A 12,119-nucleotide genomic window follows, 5' to 3' on the forward strand; every position below is an offset into this window, starting at 1 on the left:
TTTAAAATGCAATGAAACAAGCTCAATAAAAATTTTCAGAAGTAATGGAAATGAAGATGAGATAAAAGTATATTTCATTAAATACTAACATGAGATTAAAGTGTCACTGTAGTCAAGAATTTTATCATAATATAGCATATAAAAAGTTTTACATGTCACAGTAAAAAACAGCTTGTATGTAACTCTAAAACCTTGCCTCATTTAGTAGGCTACATGGATCGATGAATATGCAAATTAGTCTCCGCCTCTACTCAATAGTGGGTATGCATTGACGTCCCTTTTCCACGTGACCATGCCGGAACTCGCCCCGTCGAGTGGCAAACGTTCAACAAAATGGCTGGTTTTCATAGCGGCCGCTGCGAAAATGCCAGTAAAACTGACTATTATCAGCTTAAATTGAATTTAGTTGGACTTGATAGCAGAGGTGGACAAAAAACTTAGTTACATCTGTGCTTTATTATGGTGTTTGCACTGGAAAATTTGACTTCACTACATAGCATCTATGCACTATGCATAGAATCATACTGTGTATTTAAGCAATATCGCTCGAGTAGGAGTGTGATATAGCTCTATATCATCACGGCTGTGATTAGGCCAGAGGCACGAGGCCGTAGGCCTCACACGACTCCGAGAGCGATATTGCTTTTATACAGAGTGATATTGCTTTTATACAACAGTTCAACGGCACACGTTTGAAAAACGAAAACTAGAAAACAACAACGGAGTAATTTTAAAAGCCTCTTTGTTTGAGAACTACTACTTCCGCCATGGATTTGAGGGCGGCCAGAATGACAGGTAACACTTTCGGCTGCTTTGAATCTCATATTAACTCAATGGACGGATTAGCCGTTTTTAAATATTACAATTTCTTGGTCACAAAGTGTAGTTTTAAGATTAGTTCAGTCGAGAATGTATATGTATTATATTTAAATCTACAGTCGATTAGTAAAGATAGCGCCTGTTTGAACGTTTGCTTAGTGAGATTCGGTACGTATGAGAACCAAAGCATGAGCGGACGTCAGTGTTCACTTGCCCCGCTGACCACCGCCCTCTCTGGGCTACATTTCTGACAGGGATTCCCTGGCTCTCATGTTGGCCTGATGTAAAAGTATGTTAATGTACTTAAATATTAAATGTAAAACAAAAACTTGTATTTATGAAATGTAATAGAGTAAAAATTATGATAATATGCTTTGAAATGTATGTTTTCCAAAGAAAAACACGGATAAAATACAAATACTTAAAAGATATTTTTTCAAGTAGAAAGTAAAACCTCTGTTTGATAGTGACCCTAGCAACTTGTCAACCCACCTTTGGTCTGTGGACGTTGGCATGAACGATCAATTTATTTCTCCTTTCAGTGGTTTTTGGCAGTCTGTAAAACACCAGCTCCGAATTCTTGTTAATCTGTTAGTACAGTCAATCGCACAACAGCTTTTTCCCATTTAGACACGTTATCCCTGTGTTTCCGCTGACTTTACACTGTACTCAAATTCTGCTGCTCTGTCTTTTGCCACTCAGTGGGCGTAACCGCAGGCACTTTCGCCCAAGGTGTCGTCACGTGCATAGCATACCCTCTATTGCACAGCTGGGATCATACATATAAATATGCGAAAAAGTCCCCGCCCCCAATCGTTGTACCACCTCGGACCATAGATATGTATGTTAATATATGCTACATTTGGCAGTTTCAGACACATAACTGCTAAGTTCGGTTTCACACAATGCAAACGTGAACTGCGCATTTGCAGCACTAATCTTTAAACGCTCAAGTTAACAGGTTACAGCACTTACCCAGCTGTGCTGCAATCGTTTCATGTCTATGTGGTGTCCATACATAATATCTATAACATTAAACTACAGATCCACGCGTTCAGCTGTGTTGGTGTGATGTTTGTGAAGTTGGAAACACAGGCTATTTTAAATCTCTTGTCTTCAATTTTATGGACTTTATGCAATGTGAACGTGTCAGTTAAATGATAACTTTATTTTGTGTGTATAGCCACAGCGCTGAAGATGAACATGAACCTCAAAGAGTTGTATCTGGCTGATAACAAACTCAATGGCCTCCAAGATTCAGCCCAATTGGGGAACCTGCTGAAGTTCAACTACAACATCCAGATTCTGGACCTGAGAAACAATCACATATTAGACTCAGGTTCGATCTTTTTATATTGCTCAGCATCTCTTTGGTAGAATTCAGTGTTGTTTTTCTGTCCTTTAGAAATTTGTTTCACATTATTTCTCTTTCCTGTCAAATTTTGCTGATTTGTGTATGTGTGCGTATGCTGTGTAGGGTTGGCGTATGTGTGTGAAGGTCTCAAAGAGCAGAGAAAGGGTCTGGTCACTCTGGTGCTCTGGAACAACCAGCTAACACACAATGGCATGGGCTACTTGGCCGCCGCTTTGGTAAATGCACACACTTGATTCACTCTTGTCCATTCAACTAAAGCCTTTATGCACAAGTCATACACTGATATTATGTGAATATGCCTGTGAAAACCCGGCTAAAGTTATTTATTTCTGATTTACTGAAATCATCCTACATAATGTAAAGACATTTTGTGAAAATATAACCTTGGTATCTTTTATATTGACTGAGTAAGATCATGTCAAACATTGAAATCAAAGTTGATGCTCCAAATCTTCTAAGATTATGAGACATTAACCTGGATTTAACAATCAGCAGTTATAGGTTTGTTTGAATTATGGTTCTGGACACATGGCCTTAAAGCTAACTCTCTATTGGTCAGTGAGGTTTTAAGAGATAAGAAAACAAATATCGATCTAAAGGATAAATGTAGCTTGTTACGAAGAGATTGAAACGGGCATTATAAAGATCGAGATGCACGACCACTGCAGTACTGTTTATGTGTGCCAGCCACTGATTGGACACCCACGTGTTAGCATTTGTCCTACAGTAGCATCAACTGAGGATGGTGTGTGATAGTAAGGTAGGTTTTCACAGCCTTGCAGGTCTTAGGAACCACTATGGCATATCATAGCAAACTGTCTGTGTGCGCGTCCATTCCACACACTTTACAGCAGGACTATTGTACTCGTAATGTTAAACCATATCCAAATACACATGCAAATACAAGTTTATAATTGGCCGTCAGGATGGCCGTGTGGTTATTTAGCGTAGTTGCTTGGCATTTGTTTACTTTGGATCTCTGTTAGTTTGTAAGAGCATGTTTAGCCTATTGTGTTGATGAATTTGCCCTGTTGGAAGGATAGTGCACAGTGTCTGTATAGCGCTAAGTTATGTATTGGATTGTTGTCTGGCAGACACAACCCTAAGGGGCCGATCACACCAAAAGTGTTTATGGCAGTTGCAGGCGCCTTTTTTTAATGATTTTCTATGGGCACCGAATGTTATGCTCGCTGAGCACCTTGCGCTTTTTGCTTTTTGCGTTTAGACGAAGCTTAATGACGTTATGAAGGAGAGTGTAACGAGTTTGTTTTCACCATCTAGAGATATATGGAATTTGCTAGTCATGTTCACAGATGAGATTATGATTACATGTATATTTGATCACATTATTTTGTGATATTGTAATGAATTAGCTAGCTGCGTGCCACATTTGTCTACTTCTGTTGCTATTGTTTATACAACGGAAACCAAGGATATTGCGCATATAAGGTCCATGACAATGGACGAATGAAAATGGGAAAACTTTTAGGATAATGTTACTGCATGAAGTATATTATATTGTGCAAGGGCTTTTGGATATTTTATTACTGAATATTGTGTATATATTGTGGCTTTAAAGGAATAGTTAACCAAAAAACGAATTCAAAGTGGCCATGGTTCCCAGACCTTCAGTATGAAGACTAGCTTAAATGTGACGTTCAAAGTTTGGGGTTTTAACAGTTCTATTTTAAGTAAATTGCATATCCACAAATGCTGATCGATGGTTAGAAATATACCAAAGTTTGCACATTTAAATTTGAGTTCTGTCAGTTTAACACTGGAGGGTGTAAAGAAAACCAAAGCTAAAAGGACTATAAACTATGGCAAAGCCCTGAACCGCTATCCATTTTAGGAATCTGTATTTATTTATTTTCCTTTTGTTTAGTGGTTTATTCCTTGTGTTATTCATTTATCTTACGACCCCTGTGTATATACGGTATATTCTGGACTATAAGTCACACTTTGTTTTCATAGTTTGGCTGGTGCTGTGTGTTATAGTCAGGCACGACTTGTAAGTCAGTGTAAATTAATTTTGACATATATGAACCAAGAGACAACATTACCGTCTACAGTCGTGAGAGTCTGCTATATGCTGCTCTTGTATTTATGTATTTCAATTAATTCAGTGACGTGGATTGACGAGCCTGTGAACTTGATGCTCTTTGGCTTGTTCTGTTTATTTAGCCTATTTAGCCTCCCAGGTATGTTCGGTATGCTATTGTGTATCGTGTAAATAACTGTTTGTATTACGTTAACGTACGGACACCAATTCAGCCTGCTGTTCTATGTGCTATTGTTTAGTTGAATAACTTGCCTTTCCAGATTTAATGTCTGTTCTTCAGCTTGGATTTTGTGAAATAATTTTCTAAGTAAATGTAATGTGTAGTCCATTGCGACTTATATTAATAAGTTTTAACTTATACGTTTTTTTCATCTTTATGATGCATTTTTGATTGATGCGACTTATACTGCGGAGCGACTTATAGTCTGGAAAATACGGCAGTATTATGTTATGGTTTTTTTTGTGTGTTTTATTTTCATCCAAACTTATTTTTCTTCTTGATATATGCTAATTTTTTTACTGTTTTAACATACCACTGTTCAGCTTGTATAACCACAAATGTTATTTTGGCTTGTATAGACGGTTTCATTGGACGCACGTGCGCTGACGCGATACACGTCTGGATCAAAACTTTACTTCTGGTTTCGTTTTTTTTATGGTCTGACTAGTTGCTAAACTGATTATTGCTGCCTCACGATTAGTCGCGACTAATTGTTTGCAGAATAAAAGTTTTTGTTTACATAATATATGTGTGTGTACTGTGTATAATAATTATGTATAAATACACACAAACACGCACGCATGTATATAATTAAGAAACATTTGCATGCATATATACACGTTTATATTTTTATATAATTTATATTATATATAGATATAAATATTTATTATATAAATATATTTTTTCTTAAAATTATACATTTATGCGTGTGTATTTATATAGACATAATTATTATACACTGTACACACACATACGTTATGTAAACAAAAACTTTTATTCTGCAAGCGATTAGTCGCGACTAATCGTGAGGCAGCACTAAAACTGATCTCTTGAACAAATAACAAAAACCTCATCGAAAATAACAAATGTTTTGGTTTCCTAGGTAATCTATGTGTTGTTTTTTGCTTGTTATATAAATAAACTACGTTTTTAAGAACTTTGTTGTTATTTTTTCTTAGCGGAGTTTACCGGAAGTTACGTGCGGACCACGACAGCCGCTTGTTTATGTTGTTACTGCTGAAACCGTCTATAGATGATTATTATACAAAATTCAGAAGAATAAAAAATGCAATTCTGTCAAGGACAGATGAATAATAGAGTGGTGGTAACGCAGATACAGTATACAGATTACTTGCTTTCTAGTTAGTCTATAACACTGTTATACTGCAGCACACAGTAGTGGTGGCTAAAAGTGCTATGCTTCGCTCCCGTTTTTAAAAAGATACTTTCATCTATATACTTTTCATCTATATACAGGAAACAAGCATCAACAAAATTAGGTTTGGCTGTTTTGGATGTTTTTGTAAGTAACGTCTCTGAACATCATAGCACTAAACAATCAGCGGAAGCAGTCAAGCGTCCTGAGATTTCACCTGGAAAACGTCATGCACGTCGTACATAGTAACCCTCATGCTATCTCAAATGTATATGACTTATTTGTCAGCTGAACATGATTTTTTTATATATCCATCAATCTATGTGCATATATAGGACCGAAAATGCTCCAAAAAGCAGATACATCCATCATAGGCCATCATCTCATGACTAGTTGTCATATGATATTTCGTCAAGAGATGAGATTTGAAGTTGCAGATATACATTTGTTTTGTTTTAAATTGTGTTTTAAACAACACAGTGACTCTGGGTAGCACTGTAAGCCACTGGGTAGCCTCAGCAAGAACGAATCAGGTTTGATTCTTAGTTGAGCTTTTTTTGTGCAAGGTGAAATTTAGAGTTTTTTTTATATTTACTATTCATTTCATTTCATTTAGTTTCTGTGCGTAGTTTAGCACATTCCTAACACTTTGTTTTTACTGATCCATCTGTTTTCATTCATTGCTGTAGCCGTACACTCAGAGTCTGGAGACACTGAACTTGGGACATAACGCTGTGGGAACGGAAGGAGTGCACAAACTCAAAGACGGTCTGATCGGAAACCGCTCCATCCTGAGACTTGGCCTGGCCTCCACCAAACTGTCCTGTGAAGGTAAGGTCAACATAAGAGTAAAGTTAATGTGATTAAAACATTAACCAAGTCTAACATGGTTGTATATGTAAAGTTTGGCTTGTTTAATGTGTGTTAGCATGTAGTGATTTGCTCTGTGTGTGTATGTAAAACAGGAGCGGTTGCTATAGCGGAGTTTATCGCGGAGAGTCCACGGCTCCTTCGGCTTGACCTGCGGGAGAACGAAATCAAGACGGGAGGCCTCATGGCTCTCTCCCTTGCCTTTAAAGTAAACACATCTCTGCTTCGACTCGACCTGGACCGGGAACCCAAGAAAGAAACGGTAGGTTGATTAGATAGGAGTAAAATAAATGTATGTATTACTTTCCTGATATATATTTTTATACACTTTAAATAGGTGTTGACGCAGCACAAACCTTGTTATGAGCCACTAGCATTTCTTTTCACATAATTTCTGTGCCTCTCTTTTCACTTTTCTCACAGGTGAAGAGCTTTATAGAGACACAGCGCGCCCTGCTGGCAGACATTCAGAATGGCTGCAAGAGAAACTTCATCTTGGCCAAAGAGAAAGAGGAGACCGAACAGAAGATGAGGCTGTCAGTCTCTATGGCAGAAATCGCCACAGAGGACCAGGCTCAAGAAGTCGAAGACGAGGAAATACCTACTTTTGCCGAAACGGACGAGAATGCAGTCGTTGACGGTCAGGGAGAGGCATCAAAGAAAGAAAGTGATGAGACGACACCTGAGAAGCAGGAGGTTGAAGATCAAAAACCAGTAGTGCAGGACGACTCCGACTCGGACACCGAGGATGAGGACGTCGCCGAAGAGACTGTTGTTTCTGCACAGGCCACATCTCCAATACCGATCCCAGCCTCGCCCATGGCTTCATATACCTGTACGGTAATACCCCCTACACCCCCAGCCCCTGCGTCTCCAGCTGTCAAATCGGGGATTGCGATGACCGAAGCCACTGTGGCACCCGGTACCCCATCATCTCCCGGGCGGGTCTTCTCTGTGTCCAGCCCAGGCCGAGGACACAAGATATTTATGGTAACACGAGTGGAGAGCCCTCCAGTACAGCAACAGATCACTGCGTCGCCTACAGGTAACCAGGAGAGGGCAGCAGAGAACCAAATATCTGCAACACCCAAACAGATAGATACAACAGCACCTTTAAAGCCGCCTGAACAGAAATCAACAGATTCTCCTGCTGGCCTCAATTTGACACCAGAGAAAGTTCATGGCTCTGAAAATCTGCCTTCACAGATTCAGCCAGATGAAGTCAACTCACAACTGACCGAGTCTGAGCTCAACACGACAATTGCAGAGTCTCTCGCTTGCAACGACAAGATGTCAACGCCTTCACTTGCGGTGGACAAGCAGGAAAATGTAAAAGAACTGATTTGTTCTGACAAGGTTCAAGCTTCAGTTTTAGGATCCTCACAGGAACCTCAAGCTAACCGATCAGAGCAACCTCCATTAGAAGGTCAAACAGACTTAGTCCTTGTCGATCAGTCTCACGTAGAGCAATTAACAATAAGCACAGAGGCACAAAAATCGCAAGAGACACAAAATACCAATGAGCAGGACCAAACCGCATGTTCTCGTGCTGAGCAGGAGGATCAGGAAACAAGCAGCGACTGTCACGTTCAGGAATCAAGTCCTTCTCAAATAGAGCCATCCGTTTCAGGACAATCCCAGGGGGGTTGTGTTACACAAGTAGAGTCAAAGGGGTCTCCTGACGAGAGCTCCACAGCAGAGGAACTTCCCACTGTGAACGCATGGGCAACACTGCCCAATGGGCTCAAACCAGAATTTGCCTTTCACCTGCTCGAACCAGAGGGACTCAAACCAGCCAGCTGCATTATGGAGCACGTGAGTTGTTGTTTGCATCAACAGTGGAAATATCAGGTGCGATGTGTGGTTTCACATTGTTATACACGTTTCTTCGGAAATATATTTATATTGTTCTCGTGACGTATTTACATCAAGCAAACAGAAGTCTGTTTAGAATTTTTTTTACCAAAAGACGTCTAGCTGTCAGACTTGTGCATTGTTGTACACGGTTCAATCTGATTAACAATAGCTGCATTTCCATTAAAGATTTGCGCAAAACTTTAGCGTTGTTTTCTAAATGTCGACACGTCATTCCCAAAAGCATAGTGACGTGTGTTCAACTACACAGACTGCATGTGGATGACATAGAAATACAGCGAGAGCGACTCGAAACTGATCAATCGACTCCTGAATCGCTTTCGCTGTATTTTGATGTCATCCGCTTGTCGGTTCTTGTGACGTCGAAAACATCGCTTTTGTCTTGTCCTCCAATGAAATATACTGGGCCATATTTAAAGAATGATCATGTGACTTTTATGCACGTAAATGCAAAAAAAATTCTGTTGCAGTTTTGCGATATATTCCTTGTTTGAATTGCGTGATAAACCACCTCACCGAGTGTAAAAGTTATTGCGAAATTGCCATGTTTCCATTAGGTGCATTTTCAATTCGCAATTTCCATTTGCACAATTTAAAGAGTAGTGGAAACACAACAAAATCATGTAGAGTATGGTATGCTGTCTGTTAAATAATTCTGTCATGTTTTTTTTTTCTTATTTGTTAGTGAGCGTGACAGCGGAGCTGAGCTGTGGGCAAGATTTGGAGGAGCTGCTTCTAGATGCCAGTCTAGAAACCAGCAGAGATGCACCTTAATACTGTATCAAGGGTAAAAGCTTTTTTTAAACAAATTAAAGGTCCACTGTGTAGATTTTTAGAAGCATCTAGTGGTGAGATTGTGTTTTGCAACCACTCCACGCGACAAACATGTTGTCGTTTGTGACAACACAGTGATTGAAACAAGCCCTGTAAAGCAGTTTATTCATTTTTAATTTTAGGAATACAGTAGAAACATGGCGGCGCAGTGTATGTAGATAAAAACGTAACATTCCGAGTTAACTAATTTCCCGCAAGCCTTTATTTTGAGAAGTTGCCCGCCAGCATTTTCTTTACTTTCACAAAAGTTTCACAAAATTCCTTCGAGGAAAATTTTCATCTAAAAATATATAAACATACAAATATTTCAAATGAAAGAACAGACCCTCTGCTTTCAAACAAACAAACAAAATATAAAAAAACTTTATTTATCCTATCTTTATTTTTTCTCTGTTTATAAACTGTTAAATTTTCTTCAAAAATACAAAATGTACATTTTTGTGGTTTTTTTATTATTATTTTTATTAGCGATCAGATTGTCAAAACGTACACGGAGTGTAAAATTAATTAATACTTTTTTTACTTCAGGTTTTTTATAAATTGGGTAAGAGGAACATGTTTTTTCATGCAAACGTTTTCTCTTAATTGACGAGATAACTCGTAAATGGTGGGAAAATAGTTAATAAGAAAGTTTTTACACCAACTTATACACAATTAATAATATAGTTATAGTTATGTATATTATATTGCATTTCTGTCAAGAGATCCTTCTAAAAGTTACACAATGTACCTTCAAGTACTTTTTGTGATTCGTTTTTTTACGAATTTCATTTTAATAACCCTTTTTGTCTCTTTTCAGGGTCCAGAAATGCAGCGAAAACCGACGGATTTGTTTGTTGTTGCAACCTGGCGTTCGCTCAAATTCCTCGGGTCGCGTTTTTTTTCTGTCTTTTCTATCTTGTCATTGTCATTTTCCAAGACTTTGTCTGCTCATTACAACACACTGAACTCGTCCTCCCTCAAATTAAAATGTCATCTGTGTCAAAAAAGCATTTATGTAACGACGTCAATAAGTCGTCTTTTTCCCCATCACTATGTTCAGTCAGAGGTGATGTTCTAAAAAAATACTGTTACCAAAGACACAAGCAGAGCAAAGCACGCTAACCGTTCATTTTCTTCTCTACCGCCATGTTACCCTGTTGACTACGCCACATCACTCACTGCTGCCCCCAAGTGGACCGGAGGTTGTAATACGTTAGACTGACTTGTTCATAATGCTGGACCATTGGATTTGGTTTTCAGATCTTGGGTAGCCAAGAATCTTATGTGAAGTGTGGTAAAGATGACTTGTGTATCATGAAGAAAAGACTTTTACACATCCGCTTTTCTTTTGTTTGTCCTGCTCAGGAATCTTTGTATTTGAGCAGTGGGTGAAACTTTGATCTGTCAAAATACAGGCACCCACTCTCTGATCTCTTCAGGTTCCCTCCATGAGCCAGCACTTCTAAAGCCTATAAAACATTTGAACCCTGCGTGAATATCTGAAAGTCGAAACGACTGACATCTGCTTTGCTGGATGTTTGTTGATCTCTAGTGAATCATCTGATCCGGGCGATTGACTTTGTGATAAAAAATATCATCTGGTGAAGAAATAAGCACGATAGGTCTACACAGAATGAAATGTACAACTCTGTCTCTCGCTCACGCACATATATTCAAATACAAAGACTCATTCTGTCTTCCATTGGTAACCCCTCTGTCACTTTACATACTCATTTCAAAACACAACACATGACACTTTGGCCTTTAATGCTCTTTCTTCTGGCTGCTTTGCTCAATCCGTTTGTATTTATTTTAGAAGCGTCACATCTATAAGTGATTTATTTCTTTCCCCCTTTTTGTGTTTTGCGTCTTTTTTTAAAGCTGTTTTGTGGGTTTTGTCCCGTTGGTGTATATTTTCAGATTCTATAAAGAGCAAATATTAAGTTTAAATTTTTCTTATTTTGATTGATGGGAGTTTTGGGGAAGGATCGGGGCTCTGTTGATTTATATAAATGGGTCTGGAGCTCTGGGGAGAGTATATAATGTAAATCAAGAGTGTGTTTGGGGGTGAAAGCTCTGAGGCCTGTGGCTGCTCTTTACAATATGGCAGTAGGAGTGCTGGACCACGAGACTTGATGAAGAAAACACTAATGTTGTTTGAAGCTACTGCCGCTGGGGACACTACAGACTAAACTTTACCTCGAGAGAAGGACTGAGCCACCAGCAAAAGATTAATAAGTGATTCTAGGACGAACATAAGGGTTGTGACATCAAGGAAGGCCTGGCCTGGGATAAATAAAGTAGTGAACACCATTTCCGGGTCTGTGACTGGTGCTGTTTTTGGTTTCTTTCTCTGTAACGTCTGGTTGATGTTGACTCTTGACTTTGAGGAGAGATGTAATGTCTGCCAGGCTTCATTGAACTTCAGAGAAGCTTTGCCTCTAGATTCAGATTGTCTTTAACCTAAAAATCAACAGTTTTGCGCTGCCCCCAACCCAATGTTTGTAATGCTTTATTTTTAGTAATTTTTAAAATTACCTGTTAAATTAATCAAAGTGTACTGGTAAACACAAAGAGATGTGTATGGCTTTTTCCCTCTCAAATAAATGCATGTAATGACAAAAAAATGTGTGGCAAGCGTTTTTAAGAACAATAATTTAGGCATAATTTTAGGATGAAGTTAGCTTTAAAACATCTTTTGATGTGAATTTTTTTTCTTAACATTTGCAGGTTTTTTATATTTTTGTATATGGAAGTGTACACATGAAGAGCTCAGATGCAAATGGTGATTCTCACGAAATCCTTAGAAGGTGTCCAGCATCAGATTTTTTAAGAAGCCAATTTTTTTGCACATATAAGATTAATGTCTGAACTTACTATAACCATTTTTTTTTAGAGGATTTAAAAAATATTTCCTATAGAATCA

At 38.5% G+C, this 12,119-nt stretch overlaps 1 protein-coding gene across 3 annotated transcripts in view; it reads left to right on the top strand.

The window, feature by feature from the left end:
- The window catches only part of ppp1r37 (protein phosphatase 1, regulatory subunit 37), a 56,755-nt gene extending 45,023 nt beyond the window's left edge, over positions 1-11,732 (top strand). For 2 of the 3 annotated variants that reach the window (XM_073853433.1, XM_073853435.1), the window contains 7 exons: positions 2,003-2,158; positions 2,297-2,409; positions 6,322-6,463; positions 6,598-6,764; positions 6,926-8,317; positions 9,062-9,164; positions 10,011-11,732. In XM_073853433.1, the coding sequence (XP_073709534.1) occupies positions 2,003-2,158; positions 2,297-2,409; positions 6,322-6,463; positions 6,598-6,764; positions 6,926-8,317; positions 9,062-9,151 (2,060 nt within the window). In that variant the 3' untranslated portion in view covers positions 9,152-9,164; positions 10,011-11,732. Of the gene's footprint in view, positions 1-2,002; positions 2,159-2,296; positions 2,410-6,321; positions 6,464-6,597; positions 6,765-6,925; positions 8,324-9,061; positions 9,165-10,010 lie in introns of all 3 variants that reach the window. The other variant, XM_073853434.1, reaches the window with a different exon arrangement.
- Positions 11,733-12,119: the final 387 nt, after the last annotated feature.

This window comes from Misgurnus anguillicaudatus, chromosome 15 (assembly GCF_027580225.2).
Source record: "Misgurnus anguillicaudatus chromosome 15, ASM2758022v2, whole genome shotgun sequence".
Lineage (NCBI taxonomy): Eukaryota > Metazoa > Chordata > Actinopteri > Cypriniformes > Cobitidae > Misgurnus > Misgurnus anguillicaudatus.